The following is a 14244-nucleotide window of genomic DNA, read 5'->3' as shown; positions in this document are numbered from 1 at the left end:
CCTTGGCTGTTATACTATTATATGTATTATACTAGCTCAATAATCAATATAATAGTGGTGAGAAAGTAAATACTTATTTTCACCTGTTATCTCTGTCAAAATACAGTAAAACAACATAGATTATAATGTCGACATATTCAATAGGAAATGATAAAAGTAATGCACAAGAGGATGTGGGATAGACATTGTGTTCACAATTTTATTTATTTCTTTTAAAAAATGTTTTACTGTTTCCAACATCAATAATGAACTTCCCATTTAATTAATTTAATTTCATATATGTACATTTTCACCATAATCATTTATTCCTAGGATAAAGGGCTGAGGAACATTTCACCCTCTGTATGTCGCACTGTTGACAAATAAAAGAGGAGACTGTTTTCAGAGATTATGTATTAGATTTATTCTCTTGAAGCCAGCTTCTTCCACCATCATAGAAAAAAAATAATTTGCATCTTCTTTCACCAATTCAAATATTAATTGACAAACAAGTAGCACTGTATATTGTGTTTTAAACATAATACAGTCAAAAGTCGGATAGCTGTAATATGATCATGTTAATCCGTTAATTGTTTGTTTTCAACTCAACACACTCTCCTTGCAGGGTCACTTACTCACACAGCTCTCTCCACTTCCACATGAAAAAAAAACCCAAACTAAAATGATACCTTTATTTATTTCCATACATATTACAAGGTGTCACTGTGAACAGTAAGGCTCAAGTAAACCCCACAAAAAAGAAACACACACACCTCTAAAAATCCTCTCTCACACATTGCACCACCCACTGAGAGGAGGTTTTTCCAAAAAGGCTTCAGACCAGAAAAAAATCTGAACTGATCTTCATATCATCTGTATGGGCAAATCCAGCAGGCACATGAAACCAGATGATATAAACATCACTTTTCTGTGCCGAGGCAGATTAAATATAGAAAGTAATCCACATAAAAGAAACTATCAAATATATTAACTAAAAAATAAAATTGTATCTTTTATATTGCATAGACAAGTGATGCTCCAACGCCCACCAGTGCAAACCAGGGGGTCTTTTTTTGTATCAAATGTACCATACTTATACATTCATTTTCATATATCAATCAAACTGTATTGTACATTTCTTCCACAACACTCAGGATTACAAAAAACCCGCTTCAACAATCCAGATGAAACAAAACATAGTAAAAATCATGTCGGTGGTCTCGTCAAATGAGCAATTTTGGCGAAGGTGACTGGCTTCTACCGAGGGCAAGACTCATCTGGAAGACAGAGACGGAGATGGAAGGTAAATAAGGAGAGCCTAGGGTTTATATTATGCTCTTTTTTTTGGAGCTGACTTCTTCCCTTTCACCAACAGTGACATTTATGGCATCGTGTGAACCATAAATGCAATCATACCATTCCATTCGCTCTCGAAACACTTCCATTTTTACCAAACGTACATTTCCCCTTTTCTGCGTTTAAAACCATTGTTAGATATTTCTTCACAATGCTGAGCTTGCCCACACTGCTAACCTGCTACCATTTGTCATATTTGTCTTATTGTCTTTAAATACCAATGAAAGGACAACAGCTAGCTTATTAGCTGTGCTGAGCTTTAAAAAACGTGTTGGTTAGCTTAGCATAACACAAGTTTTAATAATTTAATTCTTCTTTTTTATTTAAAATGTAAATAATACATTTGGTGTCTGAATTATACTGCTTTGCCTCTGTTAATAAAGTTATTATTGAAGGAAAACAACAATATAACAGGCGACCCCATACAAGCTGTGTTTGTTTATATTGAGCTCTATGGTGCAGAGAAATACGCTAAAGCAGGTTTTTTGGTGTTGTTGATTTTGCTAATTTCTTGGGATTTGTTGACAATAAGAAAGTTACGCAATATAATATTGCCAGACATATCATTAAGGGAAACAACACAGTTGAAAAAATCAGGGAAATAAAACACCATTGTAGCCTGAGTGAAGTCCAAACCTGTGGAGAGTTGTGGCAAAACTATCTGAACCCATAATCTCCCTCTTTACACGTTGTGTTTTTTGAGAAGGGGGTGACACTGACCCACTCTTAGACCCCCTCCCGTCGCAATCCCCACGTTCCTCGTGCTCTTGGACACGATGGCTCCTCCCTCCACGTCAGCCTCCTCCTCCTGCGCCTCCTCTCCCGGCTGCCTCTCGGCCCTCCACGGGTCGTGAGGGTAGGCGGTGCACGCTAGCATGGAGGTCTCTGACGGGTAATCACACACCTGCTCCAGCTGGTCCTCGTCGAAACACACCTTTCCCTGTCAACATCAATAACAAGAGGACGATTTTACTTTTACGTCTTTTCATTTGCTGTAATTGTAACGTTGCCTGAGACGCAAAGAGTAAATACTGCCTGAACGTTATCTGTAATTTAGTTTGAGAAGACTGAAGGTTAAAGAACAGCATTCCTCGTTTACTGTGCTGATACTAATATGGCATTGTGCATTCTTTATACCACATCTCAGAAGCCAAAAGGAAACGCTGCCTGCAAACAGAAAATAAACGATGTCAATCATATTGTCAATAATTGCAAATAGCAGTATAATACCGATGGTGAAACGTAAACACAGCTTTGAGGCCCTACAGACTCTCTGTGAGATGTTTGTACTCCGTCAGTGTAATGTCAACTGACAGTACGAGGCTTAGCACAGCAGAAATACTCCCTCGACTTACTGACTGAACTCTTCATGCACCAACATATTTATTATTCACAGGCAGAAACCCAGTTTGGTTTACAACAAGTGTTGTTTGTTTACTCAAAGGGGTCAGCGTGGTGCAAACAGACCCGACAGGAAACAGGCCGACGGGTCAGAGCAGCACACCCAGTGTGTGTTATAATAACACCCTGACATGTGTACAGTAGTGATCACCCAGGGGTGCTGACGTTATCTGGACAGTGCACATAACATGCGAGTTACCGCTGCTTCCACAGTGGCCGTCTGAGGAGGAGTGCAGCTACAAGCTGTGCATTAGAGAGGCGAACCGTGCTCAGGCTAATCCTCCCTCCATGAACCCGATTACACTAACCCAACAGGACAGCAGAGGCACCGGGCGAGAGACAGAAATTAAGAGGGGAGGAGCGTGAGAGGGAAGTTTGCATTAGCAGGAAGTCAATATTTATATTAATATTTAACCACAAGATCAATAGTGCTTGTTAAGAAATAATGCTGGAAGTTAAAGTTATTTTTTTAAATAAGATTGACCCCCAATTTATGCTTTTATAGTTCAAGAAGACGATGGAAAAATATAAAAAATGTAATATAAATGAGTAAATAAGATTGCAACAAATAGACAGACACTTTAAGAAAAACAGCATTTTCTGTTTCAAGAGTCTGAATGGAGCCTGAGGGTGAGTTTGATGGAGGTACAGTCCAGGGTAAAAAGCACACTTATGAAGAGGGAAATAAAGTAGGAGGAGGAGGATGAGGAGCAGGCAGGTCACCCCCCTCTGTGACATGATGGCGTCGGTTAAGATGGGGGAGGGACGGAGGCCTGACGTCAAACAGCCTGAAGGGCATCGACGAGAAAGCGACAGGTGGTCAGAGAGTCACTGCCTGCAAAGTGGTCACTCGCTGCCGCTAAAGAGGACTGTGCTTATAGATCAGTCACCGTTTAATTGTTTAATTTAATTAGCGGTCACAGTAACGGGGCCAATCAAGGGCTGGAGAAATGAATATGTAAGAGAAAAGCGGCAAAACCCTAGTTTCTCTTTCACTCCTGCGTCGATTAGTCGAGTCTTTACAAACAGATGGTTCGGTGTCTGAGTCGCATTCGGAGATTTAAAAAGTGGACAGGCGTCTCTCGTTTTGGAGGAAGTGAAGAAGGTTTAAAGAGGAAGTGAGCAAAAGCATGCAGCGTGAGGTGGGAGTTTCTGTCAAAACAAGAAGCATTTAACCGCCTGTAAACCCCTTTTTTTAGACTACAATAGTGTTACTTTCACATCTTTATGTAACAGTTCCCTCTCTCTTTACTTCAGCCACGTCAAACTAAGAGCTTGCGGCCTGCTGTCAGCAACACTAAGCCATGCAGTGGAGGGTCAGCGTGGTCAACAGTTTGCCAAGACTCCAGTCGAACAGATCGAACCCCTGCTAGGAAACAGCCGAGATGATACAAAGGGAGATTTGTCTCGGAGGTAGAGAGGGCTGACTCGACAAAAAGAAATCGCAGAGGGAACAAGGAAGCAGTCTGCAACACGCTCTATGAAGAGTGAAAGAAACTCTTACGCAAATAAAATATCGATGTAATTGTTAGAAAAGGCAGTCAGGTGCAGCGCAACACATAAATACAACCAGTTTCAACACCTCAAGGTTGTGAAGGAAAGGATTTCCGCTCTGCTCCCTTTATTACATAAGAGCTCCTCTCCCAGTCGTTCTCACATAAAGGACTGGATTCAGGAAAAGTGAAAAAAGAAAGACGAAGAGCAAACAGAAAGTCCTTCTATGACCTTTAACCCCAGTGAGATGGGTTTGTTCGAGTTCGAGTTCAATGCTGCTCAGACTGTGTGGCTCCTTGCATGCGATCAGAGAGACGAGCATGTGACGTTGGGGTGGCAGACGAAAAGAAAAAAAAAAGGAGATGGCTGCTTGTCGTTGTGGTTTCCCCAGCACTATTTTATGTTTCCACTGAAGCCTGCAACATTTCTGTAGATGCTAAGGGGTGCTGAATCAAACGCTTTTTGCTAAAACATTCTTTTACGTTGCAATTATAATTACCTTCATTTTAGCAATAAAAAAAGCACTACTTTTTGTGCTTTTGTGTTTCGATAACAAACCATAAATAACCAAACAAAGATGTAGTTCCGGCTGCTGATCACTCGTTTGGCTACAAGATGTCTGGTGAGATCGTTATCGTCGGGTAAAAGTCTGCAAAGAATCAGACATCAGAAGCAAATGGCAAAGCAGATCGCTCCGGGATTTTATGGCTAAGAATCAAGATGTCGTGCTTGATAAGGCTTTAACCGGCTTAGTTAGGTGTCTGTGATCGTACTTCTCAATCAAAGGGGATGTTCTCCAAGAGAGGAGATCCTGCTGGACAACGAGGTGTTGCCCTCTGGACCACCTCTGATGAATTTTAGAACGCAGCTGAGCAGTCGTCCCTTTTGAAATCAGGGGTTTTCCAGTTCGACATATCTTGGTGCCATAGTTTGTACGGAGGACAATACATCTGTTATTTTGCTTTTATCTGAGTAGAAAAGTAGGAACCCACTCACCCTTTTTGGGGTCCCTCTGTTCTTGACCAAACAGGACTTGTCCAGATTCTGATATCCGCCAATGACCACGATCTCCTCCGCCGTGGGGTACTTCTTCTTCCCTGGCTCGCCTGCTGCGGAGGTCACCTGGGTCTGCTGCGATGAGGTCTTTGAGGGTTTCGACCCTGCTGCCGTGGACCCCGCAGTGGGTCCCGTCAGTCCTCCTCCTCCGGCAGGCTTTCTCGGGTTGACTGTGATGGTGGTACCTCTCTTCCCGTGGCCTCCAGAGGCGCTCCTGATGGAGAAGAGCGTGGGCGACGGGGTTGGAGATGGAGACACACTGGGAGACTGGGCAGGAGACGGGGAGCTCGGGGAGGGGGCCGGTGTCGGGGCGTAATCCGAAGGTTTCAGGGTATTGTCTGGCGATTGGCTCCTGAGAAGTGAGGGGGTGACGGTGGCGGTTGGGTTCGATTGTTTGAAATGATATGTCGGAGAAGGAACGCGCCGAGGAGACGCTTTGGGGATCGATTCTGGCGTTTCTTGATCTTTCTCCGGGGTCTTGGCATCGTCCTTTATCTGGTGCTTTAACACTCCTCTCAGGCCCTGATGCACCTTCGTCTCCCTGTCCTTGAGAAGGGTGTTTGGTGACGTACAAGACTTCAGCGTTTCCTGCTCTTTCAGCTGAAACTGCTCTATCTGCCGCTGTATTGTCTGAACCCCGCTAATGTCCTCGCCCGAGAATGCTTTGCCATCCGCCTGCTGTGTGTTGGACATCAGGGGCTTCACTTTTACAAGGTGCACTGATGGGATGTCTACAGTCCTGTCCCTCATACACAAGCCCGACCTCGAGCTGACCGCCTCCACGTTGTAAATCCGACTCATGGCTGCAAGGCAGGTGGGATGAGGCAGTAAAGGGGAGAGCGGTTGCCCAGGATCAAGAGGGGACGTATATTCCTCCTCCTCTGAGCGCTGCTTTTCCTTCTCCTCCCTTTCGTCGTCGTCGTTGCTTTCGTGTTGGCCCCTGTGGCGCCTCAGCTCTTCCTCCGCATGCTTCGGGGGGTCCTCTTCCTCCTCCGATATCTGGAAGCTGTCACAGATAACCTCGGAGGCAGCAGTGGCGTACCTGCTGGTTACTTCCTCTCCTCTGATGGCTGGCGAGTGTGAGACAGAAACAGGAAGTTGAAGGCAGGTTTTCAACACGCCGACTTCCTGCGTGACGTCAAACGCAGCGGTGGATGTCTGCGCCGCTGCGTCTTCCTGTCCCCTCTGTGCTTCGGCCGGCCTCTTCCGCATATGAGCTGCAGCTTCCCACTCTTTCTCTATTTCAGTTCCCCTCTCGTCAGGCCCGTCCCCGGCTGTCTGAGAGTCGTTTATCTCGCCGCCTTCCCTCCCGCCTCCATCTTGTGCCTGTCTTTGTCTCAGCTTCTCCAGCTCCCTTTGTCTGATTTTCTCTCGCAGGGACTCGATGCGGCTCAGGGGTTTTCCGACCCTCCAGCTGTCCCTCCTCTCAACCCCTTTACCCCCTTCCCAGTCTTGCCCCTCGTCGCTTTGACCCTTTTTTCTCTCCACCACTTCTTCGGCAACGTAAAACACACTCCTGGGGATTTGAATCTCAAGGGGACCCGGAGGGGTCCCCATGGGTGCAATCCTTTTGGGAGATCTGGGGGTCGCATCACGAATTAGGGTCTCCGATCCAAAGTCCTGCTCTTTGGTCATTTCATACCCGGCCTTGTGAGGCCTTTCTCCTTTGTCGTTGCTGTAAACGGTTGTGTCTCCTATTTTTTCTATCTTACTTATGAGCTCCTCTGTGTGTTGGGACAGGACAGAGTGTGGTAGTTGAGGTCCTTGTGGCCCTGCACCAGTCCACTCCGGTCCCCTGTGGAGGTCTCTAGCCCTGTCCGTGACAGCACGGAGGAGACTGGAGCACTCTGTGAACGCTGATTCAGCGGGACTCTTCTGCAAAGTTTCAGGTGGGATTGTGCTCTCCAATCCCCCTTCTCTCCGAAATTCAGACACCTTTTTATCACAAACTTGCCCCTCGGTTTGCCCTCCTGCCTCTGGATCCTTTTCAACGCTCATCTCTAAGCTTTGCCGCTTCACCTCTCTTTCAGCTCTCGCTTTCCCCTCCTGCCTGATCGCAACTCTTCTGGCAAACGAGATTCCCTCTGTGTTTTTGACCGATGCGACTGTGAACCCCTCGTCTCCATCCGGGTCACAAACCCTTTCTGCAGCCCTCGTGTCAACAGGATCTACTTTCTTAGCTTCGCTACACTGTGGGATGGAAATACACATTTCCGCTTCCTTCCTACTCTGCGTGGGTGCTCTCTTTTCATCCTCATTTTTTATAAGTCCATCTCTAGGGTTTCCAGACTGGTCTTTATCTATAAGCCGCGTGAACGCCGGTTTGATCTTTGCTGTGGTTTCCTTGCTTAAGCCCAACACGTCAACCCACGGCGCTATGCTCTTTTCTGAATGTATCCTTTCGCCTGTTTTCCCATCGCCATCCAACCCATTCTCCTTAGCACAGATGACACGATCGGAGAAGCTGAAGGAGCGTTTCGGGACACCTTTCAGCAGCATGCTCCTCCCATCCTCAGATTGTTGGTCATCTTCATCTCCCGAGTATTTTCTCCTCCCAGACCGGAGGAAATTATCAGAGCTTTTGGACCGAGATGGAGGCTTGGGATGCTGTCCGAATTTACTCAGCAGCTGGCTGACCCTCCCTCCCCTGTCAACAAACACGTTATCATCAAAGCTGTCCTTCCTGTCGTCTTTAATGACTGTTGCCTGGCCCCAGGGTCTCTCCTTCTCTCTTTCTCTCTTCCAAGACATGTCCGTTCTGAACTCCCTTCCCAAACTCTCCCTCCTTGCATCCGCGCTGCACTTTATCTCTCCATCCTCTCTACCTGAACCTCGACGTCCCCTTCCTCCTTCTGGACTCCTCTCTTCAGGGCTTGCCGAGGGCTGTATGATGAGAACCTCGGAGGCTCGGATCTCCGTGATGCTCCCTCCTCCGGCCAGGATCTCCCTCAGGTCCATCTTCATCCCTCTCTTCAGCTGGTGGTCCTCCTCAGGCCTCTCCCTCTCCGCCTCCCTCCATCTACCCTTCCTCTCATCGCTGCCTTTCCTCTCCTGCTCGATGATGATGATGTTGTCAGCTCGGAAGGTCCGCATACAAGGGCCGAGGGGAGAAAAGGAACTCGGTGATAGATCCGTTTCTTTTTCCTCCTCGTCTTTTCTCACTTTGATGAATTCCCGCTCCCTGACCGCATCTTTAACGGACTCTATCCACATGTTGTTATTCTCTCTTTCCCTTCCTTGACTCCTGTCCCTGCTCCTCTCTTTTTCCCGTCCCTCACTCGCATCTCTGAATCTCTCTATTTTCAGCTCGATATCTCTTCCTCTTCCAGACTCCCCGTCTTGACTCCTGGGGCTCAGTTTGTCTTTCTCCCTGTCCTTGATTTCTGGTTCGTTCCCTCCCTCTGCATCCCTGCCTTTCCTCCATACACACTGCGTGCGGATAAATGGGTTTTCATGCACGGGAACTATCGTTTCTACAGACACCTGACTCGCTGGTTTGGGGTCTCCATCCATCCAAAGACCCGGATCTGGACTGAGTGACAATTCGCTTCCCATATTGAGCGTCACAAAGCTGTCCGTGTCACTCAGACCGTCAGATCTGACGTCCACCTGCAGCAGACAGCCATCTCTCTCCTTTTCCCTGTCGCCTAAACTGTCCTGCTTCGCCTTCCTGCGCTGGATGATCCCTCGCTTCCAGGCGGGCATGCTGGCAAACTTCTTCTCCTCCTCTTTCTCTCTCCTCTCTCGCTCCTCCTCCTCTCTCCTCTTCCTCTCCAGCAGGAGTTGCTTCCATTCTGGCAGAGAGGAGACAGACATGACGTCCTTCGGAGTCTCTCGTCTGCAAATAAGGGAATGAGAAATGAAATCAGTTCTCTCACACAATTATGTTAAATAGAAGTGTACGTCACCCAAATATTTAACTTTTAGCACATTATACATGATAAAACGCTCTGTTATATTAAGTGGATGTATTTTCAGTCGTTCATAAGGTGCAAATCACTTAATGGGTGGGCTAACATAAATCAATACAAGCCATAGTTAACCTGTTGTCCACATGAGTCCAACCTGTTTAACACCGAATAGTATCATTAACTTAATCAAGTTAACTTGCACAACATCAACCAGTTCTCTAGTTTAATACTAACGATTAAGAAATTCAATTAAACTCACCAAGAAAACACACAATCAAAGAAATGAGGAGCCTATATCCGCCTCGACTTGACAGCTGTCATCTCCTCTTGGCTGTGCGTAATGCGCTCCACTCCTCGACGAAAAAATCCTCCTTCACCGATAACCGACAGATTAATCTGCGCTGTCAAAACGTGTGTTTTTTTTTTTATAAAAAGACGTCAAATCAGCCCCCGACCCGACTGCGCATCAGAGCGTGAAAGCACCTCCGTCGTCGGTATAGTAGTAAATATTTGCAGCCTCGGAGCGGCGGTGCTGTAATCCGATAATTACATTAAATTCCGTCAGGAGCGTTTAGAGGCACACACCATATTGTCGGACCTAAGAAAAGGCGTTTAAAGAGCACAGCCGTCTGCCCGGGCAACAACCCCCCCTCATCCCTCAGGGATGACCGCCGGTGGAGGGGTGTGTGAAACGGGCTGGTGTCTTGAGTTCAAGACGCCAAAAATGGAAATGTTTTCAGTTTTTTTCAGGGAAATGTCAGCTGGAATTTTGGATAGAAGTAACAGATGAAACGTGAATATAAAAAGAGTGCAAATGAAGCAAAAGCAGCTTTTCAAACTTCTTTTATTTGGCACTCGGAATAAGAAATGTGTCACACAATTATAGAATGAGATCTTTACATTAACTCAATATAAAACAACTAGAAGTTATTATTGTCATTACAGTGAGGCCACAATGCAGACCAGTTATATTAGCATACAATACACGTTAAAAACAGATTACAGTACTTTGAAGTGAGAAAATGAATGGCAGCTTTAAAAAAGGCATTATTCGTGACATAAGAGTACCCAACACAATATAAAGCAACTGAGGAAATACATTCATGATCCCAGAAATGCCATTGTTTTTCATGTTAGCAGCGAGAAACAAAGCTGCATTTCTGTGATTTGTGACAGTGAAATCTCTGTGTAACATTCTTTTACGAGGACGATTAAACTAGAAGGTAGAAATACAGCACTGCAGCTGGCACCTTGAGTTTAACAGCCTATAAAAAATACACAATGTGATAAACAAAATAAATTCAGTGTTGTAAAAGACAAACCCCAAAATAATATTTGGAGGCTTTTATTGCTAAAAGTTTATATATGATACCAATTACTAACTAAATTACTACTAAAACTTTCAAATAAAATCTGACATTTAAAAGAGCTATCCTCCAAAAAAATAAAATAACATTTGTGTTTTCAAACAGAGGAATAAAACCTCCCTTTGTAATAAAACTCATACAGTGTCATAGTTGAGTATGGTCATTTGCCTTTAGCAGAAATGGCCAGAGCCTCTTATTCAGCCGGCAGGTAAACAGGCTTGTTGAGAAGTCCGTTTCTGGTTTAAATTAAGAGGGTTAAGCAGTGAGAAGACCTTCACTTCACTTCCCCTTGTGGCCGCTGACATCGGCGCTGCCCCGGCGCGGCTCGGCAAAGTGCTGCAGCTTGTGCTTAAGCTGGACACAGAGGTAGGCTAAATCCTGTTTGTCCAGAGAGTGTGCCAGGGCCAGGTAGGTCGACAGAGTCCCCGCCAGCAAGAGCCTGTCCAGGGACAAGGCCGGCAGGAGCCACAGCACCACGCCCAGGTCCAGGCACACCGGGTGGCGGAGGTGAGACAGGAGGCGCTGGGCCCGAGGTGACTTGTGAGACAGGGGGTCCCCTAAACCGACACAATGGTAGTACACCTGAGAGAGCGGAGGGGAGGGGGATGAATGAGGTTAAGAACAAGTCAATCTATTTATGTAACTTTTTCATAATCACTGTCACAGATAACCTGCTACACTCAACGTGATCCTTTTTTTTAAAGAGCATGCAAAATCAAAAATGAAGAAATTATTCCCAGATGAAGATGGGTTATCTGTTGAATTAATTGAAAATGCTGATCCTCTTGATGTTTTCAACCCAATGAGATTTGGCTGGTATAAAAAAAAAAAACAACCTTTGGGGATAGAAGTTCAATTCTGCCTTTCTTTTTAAAAACAAGTTGGATTCTGACAGCTTGTTCCCGTAAACACAAAAGGATAGTAATGAATGTTTAATCATAAGAAAATGTATTTTAATACATTTCACCTTTAAATTTAAGAATTACAGGTAACTCTGCAAGCAATCAATCAAAAGCAATCAAAAGAAACTAAATGGATCAGGCAAGTTGTACTACTGTATGATACTATAATACAGCTATGGTGATGAAAGCAGTAACTCTGAGGTAAAAAAAAGTTACCTGCTTGATGCCCAACAGTTCAGGGTAATCAAAGATCATGAGGATGCTGCAGATGATTGCCCAGCAGAGGAAGTGCAGACTGAAGCAGAGCAGAGGGAACCAGACACTCCAGGGTGCATGACGCACTGACCACAGACAGGGGGCGCCTGTCACCGGCTGCCAGTAACGCATCATGATCTAACACAGGAGGAGAGAGTACGATGATGATGATGATGCAGAGTGGAAGCTGGGATACAACATGAACTATAAAAAAACACCTCTGTACCTGGAGGGCCAGTGCGGTGGTGAAGCAGTATGCCGTCCTGTTCAGGGCCCCCAGCACTGATTGGAGGGCCTGTTTGACTGGAGACCAGGCGAGCAAACTGTGCTGCGTGATGAAGAGAGCCAGCAGGCCCAGATCCACAACAAGAGACCCGAGGACACGGACGTCCTGCAGAGCCACCGACCACGGTATGGAGTCTTGTGGGCAAATGATGTGAAGAGAACGTCACTTGACTTGGAGTTTGACTATCGTCATAAATTATGTTTGTATTCAGCATTAAAATCTAGAAAAAGTATGTCACAGAGCAGCTACCATTGATTCATTTTAGTCTTTAAATTGAAATAAAGCCACAAAAATTAGAATGAAAAGGACATTAAGTGAGATTTGGGTGTAGGAACCAGAGTTCATTGACTGAAGTTTATTTCAGGGTTTCATTCTTTTTGCACACTGCAACTAATGGCCTGATACCACACTGTTATCCACAAAGGCATTGAGAACACACAGGTACTGTTTGCAAGCACTCAAGCGTTAAAGATGCTCCAGCAATAGAGTGCTGTGGGGGTGACATATTTCTGGAGGCCAACACTCCAGAAGTCAGCATCACACTGGTTCCCTCCACCAAAAAGACAATTCATTAATACATTTTGGATTACTGCAGAAAATAATCCTTGCATGTTCTCTTCTGCAAGATAATCGTGACAATTGAACACCACTTTTATGGGTTTTAAAGAAAATGCAATCAGCTGGAGTCAAGAGCTAACGTCAGGCTATAAACAAGGGTTATTTTTTACTGATGTATTTTATATCGTAGAACAAAATGTTAAAATCTCTCCAACCGAAACCCCATTCTAAAAACCCACTGGCTCTGAGATTAGAGAACAGCAACGCTGACTCATTACTGGGTTTTAGGACTCACTCCAACAGCACAAATGATTTCCATTGATATAACATCCTTTCACTGCTGCATGAAGCATGAGAAGGTTCAGTTTTAATAAATAATATTCCCTGTGTAAACCGCTTAATGCAGAACACTTACAAACTTTCATTATTATCATTATTATTATTATTATTATTATTATTATTATTATCTCTTTTACATTAACACATTCAACAATATTACATTTGGAGTCTCTTTAAGCATCCATATTCATGTGGCATAAAAAATGCTAACTCGTTTCATTCCTGCATAATAATAATTATGAGCACCATAATTATGAGCATAATTATGAGCACCATAATAATAATTATAATAATTATTATGAGCACCACAGTCATGTAATACTGGAATATAAGCAGTCCTCCACCTCCTGATTCTGATTGTGTATAAGGAAGTAAAACTTAACCTTTCCACTTTTATTAAGGAAAACCCTGCTGCTTCTTGTCAAACTAAAATCAAAATTCGTTTCAGGCAGGTACCTAAAAGATGCGTTATTTGTGTGTTGAAGTCTCCCCTCGTTATGAGCTAAAGTAGCAGGAGAAAAGGATGACGCCCAACGTGGGGCTCGAACCCACGACCCTGAGATTAAGAGTCTCATGCTCTACCGACTGAGCTAGCCGGGCGATGTCTGTGCGCACGTGTTGACCCTTTATAACTACTACTGGTCGGCCGTAATGTACATAGGTAGTACTACCTACATACATTTCAATGGGGAGTTTTTTTATGTTATAAAACACTTGGATAATGCAGTTTTTGTTGCAGCAAAACTAAGTATAACAGCACGAACTCGTGCCCTGACAGTGTCGTTCTTCTCGCCTTAGCTCGGTTACACTCACAACTCCTCCACTGAAGTTAGCTGACGTTAACGTCGCCTGGTCGCGCGCCAGCGGCGGTCCAAGGTGCGAAAGCTTACCTTGGCAAAGAGTCGTCTCCCCGGTGATGTTGTGGTAAATTGCTCGAAATGATATGAACCTAACAAAGTCCGCACCGGAAATGAAAACAAACGCGGAGTTTAACAGAGTTACGGCGCAGAGAGCCCAGCCACGTAACGTGACTGACGCCATTTCAATCAGCGTTCATCTTCATTTACCAACAGTAGTTTCTTCCGGGAGTTTGTGGTAATACCGAATATTGACACGCGGTGTCGCTGTTTGACTGGAAGAGTTAATTTCAGTTGAGCTTAATCTACTATAAAAACAGGGCAACAAAGAAAAACTGAGTAGGCCTATATAGCATCATTGAGTTCACGTTTGTTTTTTTAAATGACATAAATTAGATACTTGAAACAAAGCATTAAATATTAAGACATGAAGTAAAATACAGTGGAAACAAGATTTGATGCTCAGATATTTCTATTTACATT

The 14244-nt window shown here is 44.6% G+C and overlaps 2 protein-coding genes across 3 annotated transcripts; both read right to left on the bottom strand.

Moving 5' to 3' along the window:
* Positions 1-657: 657 nt before the first annotated feature.
* On the bottom strand, positions 658-9808 carry ppp1r18 (protein phosphatase 1, regulatory subunit 18). 2 transcript variants are annotated; one of them, XM_084032166.1, is made up of 4 exons: positions 9457-9808; positions 5227-9124; positions 2056-2275; positions 658-1256 (listed from the first exon to the last, which is right to left on the bottom strand). In XM_084032166.1, exons 2-4 carry the CDS (start codon positions 9100-9102, stop codon positions 1237-1239), a joined length of 4116 nt encoding a protein of 1371 aa, XP_083888292.1. In that variant the 5' UTR covers positions 9103-9124; positions 9457-9808; the 3' UTR covers positions 658-1236. The 2 variants fall into 2 exon arrangements, with proteins under 2 accessions (XP_083888292.1, XP_083888291.1); XM_084032165.1 differs by having other exon boundaries at positions 658-2275.
* Positions 9809-10036: 228 nt separating this feature from the next.
* On the bottom strand, positions 10037-13997 carry nrm (nurim). Its single transcript, XM_084031754.1, has 4 exons — positions 13795-13997; positions 11948-12141; positions 11683-11859; positions 10037-11146 (listed from the first exon to the last, which is right to left on the bottom strand). Exons 1-4 carry the CDS (start codon positions 13943-13945, stop codon positions 10844-10846), a joined length of 825 nt encoding a protein of 274 aa, XP_083887880.1. The 5' UTR covers positions 13946-13997; the 3' UTR covers positions 10037-10843.
* Between the last annotated feature and the right edge of the window lie 247 nt (positions 13998-14244).

This window comes from Eutrigla gurnardus (genome assembly GCF_963514095.1).
Source record: "Eutrigla gurnardus genome assembly, chromosome: 17".
NCBI lineage: Eukaryota > Metazoa > Chordata > Actinopteri > Perciformes > Triglidae > Eutrigla > Eutrigla gurnardus.
This window is presented reverse-complemented; position numbering and strand designations above follow the sequence as displayed.